We start from the raw sequence: 21,771 nt of genomic DNA on the forward strand, positions 1-21,771 counted from the left end.
AGATTATGACAATATAAGGGGGTTTCAAGGTATCTATCTTGCTCCCATGATTAATTAAGGAGCCAAGAGTAATTATACCCCCAGCTTAAACACTTCTTCTAGGATGAGGCGGGTTGACTCCAGGACAGGATGAACCTCTGCAACATCTGTGTGAACCAGACAAGTGGGTCCCCTCTTCTGCAGATGGAGAACTTGAGATACGCTGGGTGTAGCTGACCAGGCTCTGAGTCAAATGCTGCTCCCCTCCCCAGAAAGAGGATGAGAAAGCAAGTGTTCACATGCTCCTTTTGCCTCTGTTGTGTCTTTGATCTGACAATCGCAGGAGGGGAGGCTGTCGAACAAGTCTGTGGTAATTTGAGTGTTGCCATGAGTCACAGCCCAGGGGAGGAAGGAAGTGTCAGACCGTGGCACACACTATCGCGGCACCACTCTCCCAGCTACAGCAACTAAAACTTTCATTTTAAAGTGAGGATAAACTTCTCTGGCTCTCACAGTTATGAAGTTATTAGTCTGGATGTGAATGGGGGGAAGGGTGATGCATGGAACAGGCTGGATGCCTTCAGAGGTTGGTCATCCTGCCCCTGTAGCACACAAAGGACAAGTTGGTGGCTGCATAGGCGAAAGCAGAGTGTCTGTCCAGATAATAGAGCTCAAGTCCTACTGCTGCCTGAAGATTCAGAGGAGGATGAAATAGGGTGCACAATCCCCATCCATCCACCGCTGCTGCAACTCTAACATTTGCTGGAAACTGCCAGACCCAACACTTTCCAGGGACCCAAGCTGAAATTTGCCCAGGCAGAGCCAGTTGGGTTTCCTGGCCCAGCTGGTGAATGTGGATGTGGACAGAACCTCCCTGTCACCCACCACTTCAGCTGTGGCTCACCGTAATGCCATGTGGGGCTCATACCTCTCCCTGGGGACCTGGAGCATCCTCCGGGATGCAGCTGGGGGTCGCAGCCTGCGACAGGCAAGCTGGCTGTTGGCTGGCAGCCACCAGTGTGCTCAGACAGCACCGTCCCCTTCCCCGTTCCTGCTCGTCCTGCTGAGCTGGGCTCTGCTCTGACTCATGCAGTATCAGCACAACTCCCCAATCCCTTCAGATCAGAGAGGCTTTGAGTGCTGCTGAACCAGAAATGCTCCGTCTTGCTTTTCTGGTCCCAGACTGCATTACTCTTTTGGCCTTTAGGAAAACTACCTTTTTTTTTTTGCTTGTAAACAGAGATAACACAGGAAACCTCATGAAGCACTGCGGTTTAGCCTAGTTCAAAGCAGAACCGAGCTTTAAAAGAGAACTGGGCGTTCATACACTACCATGGGTGCACCATCCACATTATCATATTGCATTAAAGCTTGACCACGTGGTCTAACATCTCCCAAAATCCCAAATGCTACTCTCTATTTAGGTTCCTCTTGACATTTTGTAGAGCCAAATTCCCTCATGATTTGGAGGAGAGGATGTTTCACAGATGCACAGACTTGTACACCTGACATCAGAGTCTGACACAATGTTGTACAGCAGAAAAATGACAGTTGCTGTGTTTTACTGAAGCCTGGAATTCCTGATACCGCTTATTCATCCACTTATTAAAGTCTTGTAAATACCAATAGCAAAGTATATTTATATACATCCAGCAAGAAATAGATGAGCCTGCCAGCGTTATATAGTGTCTCTTTGGCTCCGGAAAACTTATGTCTGCTTTCAACATGATATGATCAGATTTGTTCACATTTAATAAGGAGCTGAGTTTGGCTGCGAACAGTTAATTATCTTTCAAATTAATATGAATCACTGTAGGGGGCACCTCCCCTCCCTGCTTTTACCCCATAAAGAATAATAAGAAAAATGCCCTAAAACTGCAATATCTACAGTGTCGAAAGGATCGGGAGGGAGAGACAGAGAAGAAAGGGATGTGTGGGGTCGAACACCCTCCTCGGTATCTCTGCCTGGGTGCACTTCTGCTGGGGCTTGCCAGGACAGGAGGGATCTCTGCTTCTGGGTTCATCCCAGGCTTTGCACCCTCATACACCACCATGAACATATTCTCTTGCGTTCTCTCCATGTTGGTGTAGCCCACAGGAGCCTGTGCTGGGTATGAAGGATGCGTGTGGACAGAGGTGGTCCCTGCCTCAAGCAACAAAAGCATGAAACCATGGCAAGAAGAGAGGTTTATGGAGGGGTGAGGAGCCATAGAGGATGTGAGGACAGAATTCTCCTTGGCTTTGGCCATTTAGGGTGAATCACTTTGGGAAGGGTTCTCTCTCATTGGCCTTGCAGGAGCTTTGATGTTTGGCTTGGACCGGAGGGCGGTTTTAGATGGGAAAAGCTAAATGAGGTGACTCCCTATGGTCATCCAGGGAATGTGTGACATTATCAGAGTTTAACTGGATCTGCTGAATCCCAGCTCAGTGACTTAATCAGAGGGTGACTCTCCCTGAGCATGTAGCTTTGGGGCCTCAAAGAAGAGCTGATGTTAAAGGACATTAGAAATTTCCACCTGTGGTAGGCTCCAACCAGCCTGACTGATTTTTTTAACACTGAAAATCAGGTTCTAGTGGTGTAACAGGGTTTTTAATTTCATTTTTGGACAGCAACTGGGTGCTGGTATGTGGAAGGTTATCCCCTGGGCTGGGGAAAGGAAGCCTTATTTGTGTCTGTATTAGGGAGTGGGGTGACCCCAGGGGGAGCTGACCTTTGGAGCAGAGATGGGCGGCTAGTGCTCATTTGAGAACGTGTCAGAGGGATTTTACTTTGGACTGGTCTTGTCTGGCTCTGTGGACCAAACGCTGGTGTGTTTACAGCTCTGAAATCCATTTCCCAGTCAGATTTCTCTCCAAAAGAGATTCAGTCCCAGCGTCACTCCCTGATGGAAACCAGAATGCAGGAAACAGGGGCAATTGGGGAATTTTCCACAAAGGCTTGCTCTGATCTGAATTAAAATGCTAATGGAGATGCATTCAGCGAGTATCTTTTGCTGACCAACTTTGCGGGACTATATTCCTTTTGTTTCGTTCTTCCTTCCTTCCTTTCTCTCTTTCTTTCTTTCTTTCCCTCAATTCCCGGCTGACAATTGACAGGAACTCCCTTTCAGCGTGGGTTTGGTCACTCGCCGACAGCGAACGCGCCGGGTAGAAACCTCTCCAAACGCTGGCGTTTCGGAAGCGGGGGGAAACCTCTGGGGCTGAAGCTTGGGATGATGAGGATCACACCCCTTCCAGTCCATCCCAGGGAATCTGTGGTCTGTCCCCAGCCATGAAGTTTTCCCGGTGCTTTCCCAGCCGGCACAGATTGCCGAGGAGCCTCAGCCCCCCGCGGGGGGACGGTACGGGATTAAACCCGGCGGCACAATAGGCAGGGCAGAAAGTCCCACACCTTCCCATCGCCGACGCCGACCGGATCCCCGCGGCTGGGCTGGGATCCCTTGTCCTGTGCTGAATGCATTACGTAAGGCAGGGATCGTTTGTCAGCCGCGATGGTACAAACATAGCTGCAGGCAGATTATGCAGAGAGAGAGAGAGAGAGAGAGAGAGAGAGAGAGGAGGGAGAGGAGGGAGGAAGGTCTCTCCAGGAACGGTGCTCCACGCAACTGAGGCTTGCAAGTTGGCAGGTTGGCAGCTGGCCGAGCTGCCGGGAGGGTGTCGCTGGTGGTCGGTCCCTGACATGCTCTTGTTCGTGTGGGATGCTTGAGACAGGCACGAGAGACTAAGTTGGGGGGACGAGGATTGGCATGAGGATCGGACCAAAATGGAAGGGCTTCTGTCTCCGATGAGAACCAAGGTAGGGGAAGATGTTAATATCTTTTGAAGCTGCTTTTTTACCCGAGGAGGGGAAGGGGAGGTGCGGGGCTAGCCCTGTGAATAGGGGGCTTGCCGAGCTTTTGTCTCTTTTCTTTTCTCTCTCTTTTATTTTTTTTTTTTGTTTCTTCTTTTTTCAAAACTACGCTCGTGAATGTAACTCGGTGGAAGAGCGACAGCAATCGCCTCCAAGAGGGGGGTAACCCATCACTCTTCCTCGACAGAGATGACCTTTGTAAATGAGTTTGCCTTTTGGAGTAGACAGCCATATTTTTGTTTGAATTTCCAGTCGGAGATTCTCATTGTGTCTGTGTGTCTGTGCGTGCTCCCCGGGGAGCTGTTGGGGGAAAGCGTACCTGCGGCGTGGGGAGGGATGGATGGAGCCACTGGGCTACCCCAGGATGGTATTTTCAGCAACAGGGGATGCAGAGACAAGCCAAGAGGGTGGTTTTGTACCCTGCCAAGGTGGGAGACCCCTTGGTGTGGACCCAGACCAGAAAGCCGTACAAGAGAAAGTGAGCGTGCGGATGGAAGGAATTGCTGCACTTGTCTGCTGCCTTCTCACGCTCCCAACTCTCTTTAAAGGTTTGACATTAATCCTTATTATTAAAGAAACTTGAAACCCAGCAGGGGAAAGCCAGAGCCAAATACAGTGATGGTGTAGTTTGTAAAATCTCCTTCTGTGCTACTAGTTCTGCGTGGTTCCGGGGGATAGACTGAATCCTGGTTGTATTTTATTTAGTCACTGCCTCCATCCCATGTGGTAACTGCCTTGAGTAAATCTTTCTGATTTCGGTTCATCACCAAATGTAATCCAGCCCCATTGTATTGTATCTCAGGACTGGGAGAACTGGAATTTAATGACGATTCTTGCTAGCAACAGGGCATCTTCATTTGTCTTAAATGCAAGCAGTTTTGAAGGTGTAGTCAGACCAGAGTTGTTTCATATATATGCCAGACTAGAAAAAAATTCTGAGAAATCGTCTGGTCCAGCCCCTGTGCTGAGGCAGATCAGCTAGTCTGGTCTCCTCGATTACATCCCTGCCATCCACTATCTTAAATTAAAGGCTCTTCAGTGATTGAAAGTATTTTCAATATTAAAAGCTAGAAAAGTGATTTTAATAATACTAATTTGCCAGCAAGTGGCTGTGCTGCAATTCTCCAGGGGAGTAATTTTTTTTCACTTTAATTCAGTTCTTTTTTGTCTTGCCCAGTAAGTTGGGGATTAAAAAAAGGACCTACCAACTTCATATAGCTCTCTATTACCAAGGGTAATGCTAACGGGCAGTTTATAGAATGAAAAATTTATAAGGGATTATAGACCCAGCCATTCATACCCCTCATTACTGAGGAATACATACGTTAGTGTTAGTCTTTGTAAGGCATTTCTCAGTACTACTTTAAAAAAAAATATATAGCCAGAGAATAGAAAATAAAAAAAAACCTGCCCAACAGATCTCATTTCCAGTGTTAGAAAACATACGTTTTGGTTGATGTTTCCATTCTGCTCCTTTAACCAGGCTTGAAATGATTGCTGGAGGCAGTCTCTCCCAGAATCGGTGTGCTATCAGGTTAACGCATGGATTATGGTCAGGCGAGTGTACTATCAGCACCTGCAGCACGCGGGCGGCTGTAAAAATGACAGAGTAAGGGAAGTGGACCAGGACTGGGCATTATGTTTGTGCATCTGACTTGCTTAGTAGCTGAGTCTGGAATGTAAATCCTAATAATGCCGTTCATAAAGTGTTATCTCAATTACCGCTATCAGGTTATTTATTGATCCTCTAGAAGAATCTGCTTGGGAGTATAAACATTAGCCTTTGGATCCCAATTTGCTCTAATATCAGAGAAGGGGACACATTTTGGGCTTCTTTGTGTATGCAAAAATCTTCTCAAGCCAAAGCCATGTGATTTTAAACCATCAATTGCAATGATGCAAAACTGACGTGATTCTCTTGAAGATCCAGATCCTGACGTTGGTGTTACGTTGCTGTTAATCTGGAGTAGCTCCATGGCAGCTGATGGCAATATCCAAACAGACTCTGTGCAATAAAGATCAGGATTTGGCCCTTACATCTTTACCTTTCACAGAAATAACAATGAGAAGATGACTTGACTTGAATAGATTTGAAAAATAATCTCATTTCCAAGATGCGTCGTAGCTGGCATTGGCTCCCTGCTCACTTGACAGAAAAATCTAGTGTAAAATCTATAACTCTCCAAATACTATCTTAATATGTGATACCTACAAAAAAAAAACTTGACAACAGTGAGGCTGCAGTTGTGCCGAGACCCCTGCCTGTCACACTCCCTAATATTGCCTCATTTTTTCCCCTCTACTCCCCCGTCTGTCTGATCCCATCTGTTGTCGCTTGTTTTACACTTAGGCTGCAACTGTTAGAGGCTAGTTGGAAGTTTTTTTGTCCTTTGGTTCGTATGGTGACATGGAAGGATGATGGGCTCCTGGGCATCTCCAGCAGCGCTGCCTCGAGTGTCTGTGAGCTCTGAGACTTTGACTTGGCCTGAAAGCATCTCCACGTTACAGGGAAATGCAAAGAAATATTCAGTTTTAGCTTCAGCGTCCCAGGCAGTGTTCAATCTGCTCAAATCTAGACAGAAAATTTTAAAGAATCACCCAGTTTGCTTTGTTTCCATGGGTGGGTAGGAGTAAGGGCTGACTCTTGCGTGGACCCCTCACAGTCTGACACCAAGGGCTGAGGACAATGTGCAATGTACCTCCGGTAGCCAAACAAGCAAAGGTTTCTGTAATTTAAACGAGGTCCAAATCCCTGCAGGTGGGCTTGGGCAAATCTCATGGTGGCGACTGAAAATATGATTGCTGTCAGCTCTTTGGTCTCTTTTGCTCGTGGAGGTTCCCACCCCACAGCAGAGATGGCAGAGGGGCTGGAGCTGAGAGCCTGGACACAGCGTGCAGGGCAGAGACATGGGCACATGTCCTCGTTTCTCCATCCAGCTCCACGGCAGGGCTTGCCAGCAGAGGGCTGGGAATGTGCAGCCGGGAGTGTATTTCACGGGGGACTGATTTCCCTTTCCACAAAGCAATAACCCATTTACTTACTGGGCCATGCTGGGTGATCATAGACCTGGGTGCTTAATAACTTAGAAACTCTTTAAAATATTTGTTGAGGTAAATGGGATATCAAACGTTAAGTGCATTATACCATGTAATGGACTCCACTGCAGCAAGTCATGGGTGATTAATACATTTCTACTTTTATGTAACTGGGATGCACAAATGCAGGATTTTAAGGGAAAGTGGAGGATTATGTGGCAAAACGAGTTGATATATCAAAATTGAACCATAAGTGGAACACAGTGAACAGAAAATTTACTGCATTTTTTTGTGTTGATGGATAAATTTCGCGACTAGAAGTAATAGTGGGATATAAATATTTGGTGGTTTAATTGTGATACTGATAAGTATTACCAGAATGAGCTGAATTCTGAAGCCCAGTATGTCTGAGCCCCCCTTTTTAAGAGCCAATGAATGCACATAATAGCAATGTCCCCATGCCACCTTAAGAGACTGTGAAGTTGATTGAGTACCAGGGAGGGAAAAGAATGAAGAAATGCATAAATATTGCACTCCTTTTGTTAGCCTCCATTTTAATTTGGTCTATAATCCTCCACACATGCACAATTTGCCTTAACCCTCAGTGCATCGCCTTCAGCAAATTACACTGGCATAAGAATTTCAGTAATTTCGGTTTCTCTGCCGTTGACGCTTGCCAGTGCACGCTACTGAATTTGCAATGAGCACCTGGCTTGAACCACACAGAACTGGCTAGCTCCTCTATTCTCCTTTGGGAAGCCTGTGTTTGGCGCTTTTTTGTTTATCAAAGCACTGCTTTTCTTTCAGACCGGCTGAAAGAACTTTTTCAATGAACTTTTCGTCTGTTCAGAAACACACGCGGAGGGTAAATGGAGATTAATTACTGTCGAATTTACTAAGCTTTGCGTCCAAAGATAATGAATTTTGAGTGTTCCTGTGTACAGACAATTCAGCTAGGGAACTCAGTAAATAATGTGTGTAATGTTTAGATAGTGCTCTTAAAACGTTAATGGGGCCGTTCTCTCTTATTGAATCTTATTAACTTTATCTGTTTATTATAGATTTTGGGGATTAGCAAACTCCCATGGTGTTACTGTTTATTCGTTAAACCCTGTTGGCTCTGCTTTCAAAGCAATTTAGTTTTTGACTGCTAGATCCCTCAAAATGAATGGTTAAGTTGTCCTTTGCATTGAACTTAGAGAAGTTCAAAGCAACTCAAAGCAGGGAAACTTTGGGAGCCTCCACATCCCCCATGAGTCTTAAACAGCAGAGGGCTTTGAGATTGCCAGAGGAAATTGGAAAGAAAAATTGCTCCAGAGAAAGGGAAGTCTGGAGACTGAGTTACACCTATGGATGGGATCGCTGTAGTCTTTAACCCCCTTGTATGGTAACTGAAAAGAGGTTTACATAAGTAGTTCTTTTGTCATAGTATTAGGCTGCATCCAGCAAAGCACCTGAGCAGGTTCTTAACTTTAAGCTCACAAGTTGTCCTCTGCAAGTTAAAGTTAGGATCCTGCACTGCATGGAGAGCTACGCAGCTTAAAATCACCTTATAGCACCCTTGCACAAGCCCAGATGTAGATGTTTTTAACACTGACGAAAGAATAAATGGCAAAAGGGGCACTTGTCCCCCAAAAAACATGTCCATTTCTCTTCTGGAGTCTCAGATCTCTGCTTCAATCTCACTGTGTATTTAACTCCCATTTTGAACACCCCGTTGTGACAGAAACATACAGGTGCTAATGATGCTCAGAGACTGGGATTTCCAAAGTCGTTTGGGGAATTCAGACCTCCTGCCTGGAGTACCTTCACATGGACAGTGAGCACCCAAACGTTTTGGGTTCCCGTGCAATCACCCATGAGCTGACACAGATGCGTGAAACCCACAGGGTGGACTGGGAAGTGCTGGTGTCCCCTCAGCAGCCCTTCCACAGGACACTCTCACAGTCTGCCAAGCGGCTTAGGAGGCACCTCCTTCCCTTCCTGAATTATTAGCAGTTTGACTCAAAAGTTAATGAGGCCATATGTAATTCTCTGAGCTTATAGACGGTTAAAAAGAAAGGCAATTCAAGAAATAATGAAGTCCTATGTCTGCTACTGTTAATCACAATTTTATAAATACCTGGGAGAGAGGTTGTAGGGACATAACTCAGAGCAGAGTTTGGCTTTGGAATAACTCTACCATAACATTATGCCTCTGGAAAAGCAGAGCCCTTTCTGTTCTTCTGTAACATTTCCCAAACCCATCCAGATTTAAAAACAATATATCACTGAACATAAAACTGAAAGGTTATTCTTCCTCCCCGGCTGTGCTTTGTATCAGCGCAGTGAGACACCATGCCTGACTGGTCCCTGTCCTCGTGCACAGGCACAACAGGGGCAGGTTATTTATTGTAAAGGGGGGAAGCATCCTTGTGTGTCCTGGGCAGGAGCTGGACACTGCACCATTAATGAGAATGGCATTGCAGCCGCATTGGGAGGTCAAAGTCCAGCATGGGGACTCGTATGCTTAGTGCCGGCCAAACACGATGAGAAGAATGAATCTTGTCCCCAGATGCTCCCTAATTGAAGGTTTTGGAGGAAACGGTGGTATTTTGCCTCTCTTATTTAAGGAGGAAGGATTGCAGTGCAGATTGATATCTCACCTGTGATTCAATGGCCAGGTGATGTTTTCCTTTCTCAGCACCTTCAGTGGCACAACTGAGTCAAGGCTATGCCGTCCTACCACAGGGCACTCTTGAGTGCACATCGGGTTGAGCTGGTTCAGCTCTTGCTGAGCACTTCCCTCATGACTATCAAACAGTCCTTGAGGTGGACAAGGATGACCGTGTCAGGGTTTCTTTGCCTTTCACAGACAGCACGGTCACCTGGTTGGGGTCTAACCCTCTGCCATCACCAGCTGAGCATCAGGACCCACATCACTGGGAGATGTAAATAGGCTTGGCACCCCATTGATTTGGAGCCTAGAATGACCACAGCATGCCTTGATGACCAAAGCTCTCTTATTGTATATCAAATGCCACTAGGTCTTTTCAGGGGATGCAAATAGGAACTACTGCAAGGTGTCCAGACACCATAGAATCATGGAAAAGATGTTTAAGATTACCAAGTCCAACCACGTCCCAGCTCAAGCCAGCCTGCATCTTGGTCTCAATTTTCCATGTCTTGTTCAGCCTGTGCAAATCCCAGGCTGTAGCAGAGGTGCGCAGGAACATCTCAGGTTCCCAAAATCTTCCTGCATCTGGGGTTGCCTGGAAGTGCCCAAGGACCTTCTCTTGGCTCCCATGGGATCTCACAGAATAGCACAAGCACTGGGGGCTATGTATAGACCACAATGATACCAAATTTAAATTAATAATAGCAATAATAACATCATTATTATTATTAATAATAATAAGCTTTAAAATGTAGTAGAACAAGGCATGGACTGAAAGAATCAAAGAAAAGTGACAATGACACCATTAAGAGCGTAAAGCTCAGTAGCTCAGTGTGTGGGTAACAGGCTTCAGGGGTTTTTAATAAGGGCACCCATCTTCCTAGTCATTTCATTAAGCAGCTTGCTTAATGAGCAGCTGTTGGCGAGGCAATTGGCCATCCTTTTTGAAAGCAGAACTCAGATAGAGCTGCCCGCTGTTAGCTGTGAATCACAGGTTGTATCCACTGGGGAAGCTCATAAAGTCTTAACTGCTGTAAAAATGGGAAAGCTGAAAAAATAGGGAAGTTGTGAGGATGATTATGAAACAAAAATGATGGTTCTCCCAAAATGCCAGCATAGTAGTTACCTATGGAGGAAAGCAGTTCTCCTGCACGGCCGTCTGATATATTAGATTATTCTGAAGGCAGTTACTGGTAGGGACTGTGTGCATTTAATGTTTGGGACTATATGGAATGCAATATAGCACTTGCACAATGAATACTTCACGTACAAAACATCTGATCCATGACCAGTGCATACAAGCATAGCTCTAAGCACCTCAGCACACACTTCAGTAGTAATCAGCTATTCCTTGTAATATGTTACCTGTTTTAGATGAACATAAAACTATGTGTACAGCTGAACATGTGGGCTTTCTTCCTAAGAATGCACACTTAATGTACTTTCCCTGCATTCCTCTTTTATCTACATTGCAATATAAACCCCACCAAATCCTCAAGACTAAAAGTCTGACCTCATTTGAGATTCAACCAGCAAGACAAAAATCCCAGGCCCTGCAGGTTGTTCCAGTTCAGAGGAGACCCGAGGACAAGTACAGGTGTGTTTTGGTGTACTTTATAGACATGTAACAATGTCAATAAACATACAAAGTCCTGCTTCCCTGAGGACAGCGGGTAGCAAACAAATGAGAGGGCAGTTTTCCTGCTCAGGGTGCCTTCTTTCATGTAACACCCATCCATGCCTGTGTTTTTCCTTGGTGACTGTAAATTTAGCATAGTTATACTATAAGGAAGGGGTTTTTTCCCCTCCCTGGTACAGTCACAACACACAGCAGAACAGCTAAGGGAGTTTCTTTCTTCTCTTCAAGCTCCAAGTCCTCATTTGGGTTTTTTAGGGTAAGTTCTTGTCCCTTTGGTGCAGGAGCTCAGCTTTTGTGGTCACATATCACAGGATTAACACTGCTATTAAAGGCTGATTTAATAGTAAATGTGGTATAAATGACAATAAAAATGCACCACTCTTTCTTTTACAAAATCTTGTTCATGGGTCTCCCATGCAACAAAACCCAGAGGAAAGTGGTGGCTCTTGTGGCATGTCATGAGGTCCCCTGGGCCACAGCGCTGGTGAGGCACAGCCCAAAACAGCAGCCAAACCCATTCCCGTCTCTCTGAAAACACACAGATACCATCGTTCTTCTGCTCATCCGGGGCTTGGTAGCACAAACGCTTGCAAAGCTTGACTCTGCCGAAGTAACATTAAAGGTAGAAGCAATCTCCTGGGTAGACACCACTTAAACCACTCAGGGCTTTGAAGACAGGAGGTCAAAAACAATATATCAAGTCAAGTTATCAGCCAGTCCCGTCTTCCCTTCCTCCCCTCCCTCTGGCTTAGAGCTGCAGGAGCTCAGGTCCTTTGATGTAAACCTGTCAGACACTTTGGTCTCTACCCTGCTCTGCCCTGCCCTATTCTTCCACATACACATTTGTGTGAGATTTTAATTATAGGCATGATCGTATTGGTAAGAAAACCCTTCCTTAATTACATGCTCAATTAATTCTAGTAGCTTAGGAGCTGAAAGACGAAGTTAGGTGAAATTATTACTGCTTCATCTAAAGCTGGATCTCTCCACGGCCAGGTTTGGAATAATACTGTGGAAGTAATTTTTCTTTAGAAAAATGGTTTTCATTTAGAAGAGATTAAATTATTTTGGATAGAGGGAATTAGAGTATTATCTGGTGCCACTGAAACTCTTTTCTAGCAAGACTAATTACTTACAGGACTAATCTTTTCAGTAAATATTCCATGATCAGTCCCAAGAAATATATGGTACAAATAAGGCAACGTTCAGCCTCATTACGGCTGGCACTCCCTTAATGTAGCGAGGTCTTCAGACAGAGATCAGGTGAGACGAGAGATTAAACATGTCTTCATAACATCAGATACCTCTCCATGGCACCAGTGCCCCGATGTTTATCCTCACACCCTCACTGGAAGTTGGGTAGCACAGGTATGGGTACCGGTGGGCTTGGGGTAGGGATGCCCGAGAGACATCCAGGCTGAAGACAGCTCATCTGAGCTTTAAGCCAGGATTTGTCCCTGTCTCTATTAGGCCGGTAGCTCCCAACATCTGGGACAGAAAGATCTGTGTTGCATCGCCAGGATCTCTGCTGACACCCACAGCAGCATGGAAAATAAGGCACAAGCAGAGGAGAAATAAAATCCAAGCTGGAAGAAACAGTCTAGGATCAGGAGAGGGTGCAGACAAAAGATTAGGACTGGAGTAAGGAGTTTGAGAAGTGGCAACCAGGAATAAAAAGATGAGGTCAGGAGAGGATGAGTGAGGGATGGAAGGGCAAGGCGGTGGCAGAGAACTCCTGACCCTGGCATGGAAACCTCCTTCCACTTAGACCCCAAGTCCCAGCTGGATGCAGGTGGTAAAATGCACATGTGTAAAGCTACTTTGTAAAAAGGGAACATCATCAGGATGTTAAGCAGGGAAATATCAGAGCAAGGGACATCCCTGCAGCCCTGCCCCATCTAATTATGCAGCCCCACACTGTTTTTCCACAGGTTTCTTCTCATCTTGTGGATAAGATGGACAATAGACAGCTAATGAGCAGCTATTCCTTATTTTGTATTCTCCTTATTTCTCAGCGAATAACCCTAGGTCTTATTTACTGAGTACTGCCCTGAAAACAGAATTATTCATTTTCTCATGTATTTTTTTCTGTGGTACTAATTGCAACAGTATCAAAGCTCATCAAAACCTGTAATCAGAGTCTGGGTTTGTCTCCATTTAATTGATGCAGAACTGAGCCATGAAGGAATTGTTAAAGGTCTCCTCCAGTTTTGGGCCATTTCTGACTTTTCTGCATCCTTAACATCATACAGCACTTTCTGTGTTCCTTGTGCCCCTCACCATTTGCCTCTGGCAGAGCCCAGGCTTTCTTCAAGTCATGTCCCAGGGGTGTCGCTCACAAACCCGAAAATAAAACTTAGATGTCAGGGAACGTTAGTAAAAGTTTGGGATATATGAATCACCCATCACCAACTGTCTTCACCCAAAGACTACTTCATCTTCTGCACTGCACTCCTCAACCTCCTTCCCCGTGGACCTTCTGTCCACCACAAATGCCAAAGAGCCCTTTAGAAAGAAGATGCCTTGACTGATTCATCCCTAAGACAGCTCTACCCTACACACGGAAGAAGGCAACACACATGGGGGCAGAGGTTAGAGTGAAGGGAGCACATATGATCATGCAATTAAAAACTGCATCATAAAACATCCACTTATGCCTGGCATTTTCTAACTTTTCACCCTGATACTCACCCAATGCAGTTTCCACATGTGTAATACTGCCATGCATATGACTATTGTCATATGGCTATTTTTTTCACTTATCCTCGCATTATTAATTCCCTCTAAGAGTTCAAGACAAATTGACTGCAGTTAATCATTCCTCCTTGCACCTTTTCCGAGTAACCCAGATTGACAAAACAGACAGTCGTGGGAGTAGATGTGAGCAGAGCTGAACTGACTACATGAAAAGGCCAGGCAGCTTTGGAAAGCATAAATAAAACACAGCACTGTGGCAAAACCATATGCTGAGGGTGGGGAGTGAATTTGTGTCCTTCCACTTGCATCCTTCTATATTGCACCTTTCCTTGGAATAAATGTCTTTGCATATTCCACATGAAAAGCTGCATCAGATTGTTTGCCCTCATTTGATAGGGTAGTAAAGGAAGCTTTATAAAGTGGGTGTGACTTTTACAGTGTGTTGCAACTCATTTTTAGAAATATGTGTCTGCATATGTCGGTAGTTACCCTATTTTAAATCATTCATGCACATGTACTGATGGTATTTGCATTCTTGTTGAGTGTAAATTTTCTAATTAGTAAACACAATATTATTAGTAAGGCAGATTTTCAGGTACATTAAAAAGAAAACATTAAGCAAAAACTTTTTTTTTTTTTTTTTTGCATTTTTTCAACCTCCCACCAGCTCTTTTCCGGTTCTAAATACTTTTTTTTTTTCCGAGTAACCCAGATTGACAAAACAGACAGTCGTGGGAGTAGATGTGAGCAGAGCTGAACTGACTACATGAAAAGGCCAGGCAGCTTTGGAAAGCATAAATAAAACACAGCACTGTGGCAAAACCATATGCTGAGGGTGGGGAGTGAATTTGTGTCCTTCCACTTGCATCCTTCTATATTGCACCTTTCCTTGGAATAAATGTCTTTGCATATTCCACATGAAAAGCTGCATCAGATTGTTTGCCCTCATTTGATAGGGTAGTAAAGGAAGCTTTATAAAGTGGGTGTGACTTTTACAGTGTGTTGCAACTCATTTTTAGAAATATGTGTCTGCATATGTCGGTAGTTACCCTATTTTAAATCATTCATGCACATGTACTGATGGTATTTGCATTCTTGTTGAGTGTAAATTTTCTAATTAGTAAACACAATATTATTAGTAAGGCAGATTTTCAGGTACATTAAAAAGAAAACATTAAGCAAAAACTTTTTTTTTTTTTTTTTTGCATTTCTTCAACCTCCAACCAGCTCTTTTCAGGTTCTAAATACTTTTTTTTTTTTTTTTTGCTTAGACCACAGTTCTGTCACATATGTCTGGGTTTGAGGGTTTTTTGGAAGATCTTCTTAAATGGGTGATAACAGTGTTCTGGTGCTTCAGCAAGTGGAAGGGGAAATATCAGCCAAATGCTTCAAGCCTCTCCCACAGACATCACAAACCTCTTTCACCAAGTGAGGTGGTGTTTCTCCTGGATGCAGCAAAAAGGAAGGGAAAGGTGGCAGAAAAATCAGGTGACTGAGTTAACGTTGCGTAAGGTCAGAGTCTCCGCTGGCATAACTGCTGAAGCTCAGAAGAAATAAACTGCAGTTTCTTGTACATGCAGACGAGTCCCAGGCTTATTTGTGAGAATGAGTCACATTAATACAGGAACATCGCAGATGCACAGAAAGATGGTAAAGTTGTTCGGGAGGCCATCGAAGTCTGGAAAATAACAAATGCAAAAGAAAAAAAAATGTTAAGATAATATTTTTCAATCTGGAGGGAAAAAGAGAAAAGGTTTTTTTCTTCTTTTGGTTGTTTGGTTTTTTTTCTTTTCTGTTAAAAGTATCTACACCATTAAATCAGTTTTAGCCATTAATCTTCATCAGGAGATATCACCCAAGGTACAAACAGGGTGATGAAATAAAGCTACGTTGCCTATTACGTATGTTGGAAAAGAATTACTATCAGTGGAGAAAAGACCCAACCCAAAGGGAATGAAATGCAGGGCAGAGATTCAGCAATGCAAAACTGTGTTCTACCACTAACCTTGCAGGAACTGTGCCAGTTCGTATTCCATGAGGAATGTGGCCACTCCTTTGTCTATGTGATGCTCCAGACAGTGCAGAATAAGGACCAAAAACCAGGAATTTTTTAAAACTTTCACTTCTAGAGATTAACTGGTGAATTCTAACCAGAAATACTGTCTCTGGAGACAAGCCGGGGAAATTTTTAGCAAAGAATGAGGGTTATTTGCACTGGTATCAACAAACAAAACTAAAATCAAACCAAACTGAAACTCAGAACCAGGGAGAGATTCATGGTGATTTGTGAAAATGAGCAATCTTAGAAATGTTTCCAAAAACCTAAGGAAATGGTTAAAGACTCCCAGATGCAAAAATTAATGCTGAGCATTTACATTCATTTGACAGAATTTATCTACTCTTCTGCTCCATAAAACCTAAGTGCAGTACTTAACCTGCAACCTCCAGTGATGTCTGGTGTGTGTTACTTCCCAGCCCCAGCGTTGCTCAGAGACGTGCTCTGGAATGCAGAATGAAGTATATGGTGGAGTCTGTGGGCTGAAGGGAAATCATTATTACACAGTAATCAATACTGTGCATCTTGCGTGGCTTCTCAGCTTCTCTGACATCCCACCATAGCTGTCAGAGGTTGGGATTGTTTTTTTTGTTTTTTTTCTGATTTGAATAGGGTCATAGTTTTTTTGTGGGATTTTGATTTGAATCGATTTTCTTCCTTTTATGATGATGACAACACTCCTAAATTAGCCAGCAGCACTGAAACCTCAGTATACATCATTTTAGCACCTGGGACAAATGCACTGGTGGTGGAGATGAATGTTATTCTCTCCAAATCAGTGCAGCTGAAAGTGCAGTATTTTGAATACATTTATTCCATATCTTTTGTGGGTTTTTTTTAAATGTAGGAGTGAGACAGGGAGAAGGGAGCAGAACCAGTTGCTTTCCTGCCTATAATATGTTGATAGAGAGAATAGACACAGTCGTGCTGATGCCAGACTGGTAAAGGTAAAGACTTTTACCATTGCCAGGTGGTCTGAGAGATGGACCGTCTGCACACAGCTTGGGATGGACCAGGATGCCAAGATCCTTCTGCCAGAGAGTAATGGGATTCACTGAGTCTCTAAGAGCCACACAGGGTGGAAATTTGGCTTAAAAATTTCCTGTCAAAGCTTTTCCAGATTGCTTGCTTTCAAGATGTCTTGGTCAAAGCATGTTAGCCTCAGACTTTCTGCCAGTCTACATCAGTAGCACCTCAGAGCATTCAGTCAGTGGATTCCCCAGGGCCAGAGGGTCTGCGATTCCCAAGAAAACTCACCCACAAGCTCCCTTCACCCCAGCAGTTCTCCAGTGGGAAGGATCTAGCCTGGTAAGGTCTCAGTCCTGGTCCTTTGGAGCTTGCATGTCCTTTGGTTTGGTACTGAGGGCCTGAGGCACACTAGAGTCTTTGCTGTTAAGTGTCTTGGTTCTTCCCCAGGAGGGTTGAAGACCTTGATACCCTTTCTGTGGTCAGGGCTTCACAGGGATCTAGCTGATGAGCCTTTTGCTGGGACTAAGGGTTACAAACACTCTGAAGAGTGTGGGTGAGGTCCTGGTGTCCAGGTCCCAGAGGGAACAGACCAGTATGGGAATAGAAATTTTCTAGTCCAGCACCATCTGCCTCATGCTGCCTCGTCTCCTTCTTCCAGCTTCATCACCCCATGCTGCCTTGTCTTCTTCTTTCAGCAAACAGGGACTTGAGAAAGGCCTCAGAAACCTCTTTGTGTTGGCTCCCTGCCCAGCTCTGAGTCGTCCTCGCAGATTCATAGAAATACTGTTGAAATAACACACTCCCATGGATAACACCCTATAAACTTCTGCTGCCTTCTCCCACTGCGCTTACTGCGAGACGAGAAATGTTAATGCCTTGAGGGTGTCCTCTTAATTGCATGGCGTCTGTCCAATGGAAGCATATGTACAAATTAGCTGCGATTGCTGGTGTGCACAGTGGTAGTGCTGCTCAGGAAGATCTCCGCTGGTATTAATGCAAATACAGGAGGTAATTCCATGGAGAAGTCAGCCATGGTTTGGTATTAATCCTCAGGCACAAGGCATAAGGATTTTCTGGCTTGACTGCAGTGCAAAACAAACTATGGTAATAACAGCATCCTCCAGCTAGCTGATTATGAGATTAATTAATACCTAGCACCAAGTGAGTATACTTCATACCTTATGGAGAAAGGCAGAAGAAAGTGGAAGGATGTTTCAGTGAATGAGCAAGTAAGTGTCAGTGAGGAATGTGTAAAAAGTATTGAATTACGTCTGTATTATTCTTGGTGTGATTGTTGCTAATCCACCAAGGCTGCGGATGCCTTGCAAATGAATTGAAAAGACAATGGGGGGAATAAAGAAAAAAAGCAATGGCTGTGAATCTGAAGTGATGCCACTCTTGTGCTTGATGCTTTGGTGGGCAGGGCTCTTGTCTTTGAATGTGCTTGTGGTGTGCTCAGAGCGAGCAACCTCCTCCACCAGCAAACTCACAGAGCACCAGCCCTCACCTTATCCCAATGCTGCATCAAAGTTGATTAAGTCCTACAGATGGTTTATTGCCCTTCGAAACTGGTGTTATGAGCTGGCCAGGAGGGGTTTTATTCTGGGGCTTTGTTTAAGGGAACAGTTCAGGCAAGCAACGAGCACTGATATATGTGCTCTTGCCACGTGCTGGCCAGACCATCTTTCAGTAACCTCTTCTCCAGTCCCAGCCAGGTCATGGTCTGAGGGTCTTGGTACTAAAGGCTTGGTGGTGTCATCGGTGGCAGCCTTTTGCCCACTGGAGCACAAGCCTGGGTCACTGCTATGCTTTAAGCAGATCAGCAGAGCTTTGTTAGTAGGGTGAAGGCTGATTAGCAGCTGTATTTGCCTGAAATAAGGCAGCTAAAAAGTCAAGGTATGTAGTTATTAACTTGGTCACTGGCCAAGTGCCCAGGCTTCCAGGCAATTGCATGAAAATAGAGGCAGATGAAAAGTGAGCCCTGAAAGGTAGATGATCTGAGAAGGAAAGGGTGGGTGTGAGCTCCCAAGGATTGCTGGATTCAGAAAGGCATGTAGTTGAACCTCGCCTGACATGCTTGTTGCTTCCCTGGCCTTAGGGAAATTACTTAAATCTCTGTTTTTATCTCCCCCAGTTTGCTAAATTGAAGTTGTCATACCTGCCCACCCACTCACCTTTCAAAAGAATATTCTGAAGCTCTGTCTGTTTGTAAACTGCTCAGGAAATAGCATATTCCAAACTCTCTCAGTATGTAGCAAAATTTATTAAAAAAAAATAGGCCAGAGAGGCAACCGTGCTCAGCAGCAAAATAGGCACATTTGCCCTGTTTGCAGCAGGAGTCTGTCCAAACTGTTCTCAACAGTTCCAGCACAGATTTGACCACCAGGTAACCAGCTTCTCTTGCAGTGCTTAACTAACTTTATGGTTAAAGAGAGTTTCCTAATGCCTGCTTTATTTTCCTCTGCAGAGTAAGACAGATTGTCCTTCTCTTGCAATTAATCCCTGACCACCTTTTTATGACAAAATGTTTCACAGCCCCTCAGACATCTCCTTCTTGGACCACAGAAACCTACATCATTTAACCTTTCTTCTCTGGTCATGTTTTCTAAACCATAACCACTCTCATTGCCCTCTTCCAGAAGTTGTCCAATAATTTCATAGAAGGTAGTGTGCAAACACGGGCACAATCTCCAGGTCACAGAGATGTCTGTTACATTCTGAACACATCCCTCAGATGAGATCTGCCTTTATATCTGTATTTTTACTTTTTTTTTTTTGCAATAGAGCATCATGCTATTGATTCATGTGCAGTTAGGGATTCAGAACAGTACAATCTGAACTATATTCTACATGGCATGGCAGTTATCCTACTGGTAAGTCGCTGCCTTTTATTGCTGTGAAACCTTTCACATCTTTTCTAATTTGCCAACCTCCAATATTTTTCTCTCCACACACATCCACATGCCAATTTCTGTTGGCAGATTGTTGTTGTAAAATTTAACAGAAAATGCTACTGTTGCTGCAGGTTTACTTTAACCATCCCATAAAAATTAATATAAAATAAAAACCCTGCCATAAAATCTTTTAAAACCCCATGAGCAGAATATTCATCTCTGTTACATTTCATAACGGTTTAGATTGACTCCAACAAACCCCTATGAATTTAGGGCTCAATCTTTAGCTTGTGTAAATTGCTGTATCTGCCTTGACATCCTTACAGCCATACCAGCTCCCAGCTAGCGAGCAGCCAGCCGTTAATCTCTCCTGTGTGCCATAGGACCTGTGCTTCTTGGGGCCAATTGAGACACTGTACACTTTGGACCAGATCTTCTCACACCTTGTGAGCCTCATGCGTGCAAGGAGGGAGCAGCAGAAGTGATGGGAGGAGATGGCCTCTTTGCATCCTCGGGAGTGTGACCTGGATTTCTCTTTTCCAGGACAAGTAGTAAATATCTGGCACAGGAATGCAGCTAAAGCTCCCTCTTTTTCAAGCATGAAATAACATGTATCTTCCAAGTCCTCAGCACTGTCAATAGTTACACGAGGTGTTGATATTAGTGCTGGCCATCAGATGCAGGTCTCGCTTGTGGCCAAACACCAGCCCCAAATCCCACACCAGGGCTGGTAGCAAAACTTCCCATTATGCTTTCAGGGGCTCCATCGCACCCAACGACAGCAGGAGCCAACACTCAGTCTTTGATCCAAGCCCAAACTTCTGCTTGGCTCGTGGCAAGGCATTGCATGCTGGGACGTATAGTCCTTGCTGGATAATTAAGGGAAAATATGGACACAATTTGGTAAATCACCCAAAAATTAAGCTCAACACAATGGCTCTTGGCAGGTTGCTAGTGCAACACTTAATTGAGGAAAATTTGGCCTTCACCATTGTTCCAAGTACATTGCATATTGATTATTTACTAATCAGGAAATGTACTTTAGCAAGTTTATTCCTGTATAAACTTCTCAGGCGTGCAGATGCCTTAAAGCAGGCCACATTGCTACCGATTGTATTTTTAATTGCTGTGTTTAGAGAGTCTCATTGATCTAATCAGAGCTAAATAAGCCCCATGGTACTTCCCATAGTAAAGTGTACTGAGGATGTGTTTCTTTAATTTTCTGTAATGAAACCTTCTGCTGTGCTGTCACCGGTCAAATGCAATGCCAGTAAGCAGAGCGGGATGCTCCACACTTTAATAAATTTGTTGTTATTTCTGCAGTTCAGAAACCCAGGCAGTAGGAAAGCAGCTGGGTGACATTATCAGTAATTGCTTAATATTGTCATTGCATTTGCTTACAAGGAAAAAAAGCTACAGACTATCAATCAGGCAACAGAATATTCATAGTCTATGATAATAGTAAGTGCTTTTTGAATGTCATGGCAACAGTCACACAAGCAACGTGATCTTGTACTTGATTACTTCCTGCTGCATTCCTGATAGTGTCCATATTGCTCCATTAATTTTGCTCTCTTTTTTTTTTTTCAATCTCATTTGTGTTTGGCAAGGGTGCAAAATAGACAGTGCCTTTTCCCAGAGACTCCCAGTGACCAGGGCCTCTTGGGGTTTCTATAGCTCTTTTGTAGCCTTGATATTTCCTATCTTGGACCCAGCATTCCTGAGTGCATTTTAGGAGTTATGTCTGGATTATTAGAGCAGGTAATCTCTGAAATCAGATTTGGGACTGACTTTTGTGAAAAAGATTTAGAATAATCTCATTAAATAATTTGTCATAAAGGCTTTTCAGACAAGGTGAAATAAATTGATTTGACTAAGACACATCTGGACCTGACTCATTCTCTGCTTGGTCTAGTGACCCATGTTTTTCAATTGCTTTATCTCATTCACATTTCTGGGGTCATGGCTTTTAAACGCCAGAAAAAATAAGTCTTC

At 44.2% G+C, this 21,771-nt stretch overlaps 1 protein-coding gene across 3 annotated transcripts in view; it reads left to right on the forward strand.

Annotated features, from left to right (window-relative positions):
* Positions 1 to 21,771, forward strand: part of FRMD4A (FERM domain containing 4A) — a 410,059-nt gene that overhangs the window by 88,009 nt on the left and 300,279 nt on the right. The window contains exon 1 of one of the 3 annotated variants that reach the window (XM_014949100.1): positions 3,728 to 3,775. The exons of the other annotated variants lie outside the window; for them this stretch is intronic. Within the exon in view, the coding sequence (XP_014804586.1) occupies positions 3,743 to 3,775 (33 nt within the window). The 5' untranslated portion in view covers positions 3,728 to 3,742. Of the gene's footprint in view, positions 1 to 3,727; positions 3,776 to 21,771 lie in introns of those variants that run through there. 3 annotated transcript variants of the gene reach the window in all.

Source organism: Calidris pugnax, unplaced genomic scaffold, assembly GCF_001431845.1.
Source record: "Calidris pugnax isolate Ruff unplaced genomic scaffold, ASM143184v1 scaffold125, whole genome shotgun sequence".
NCBI classification, from domain to species: domain Eukaryota; kingdom Metazoa; phylum Chordata; class Aves; order Charadriiformes; family Scolopacidae; genus Calidris; species Calidris pugnax.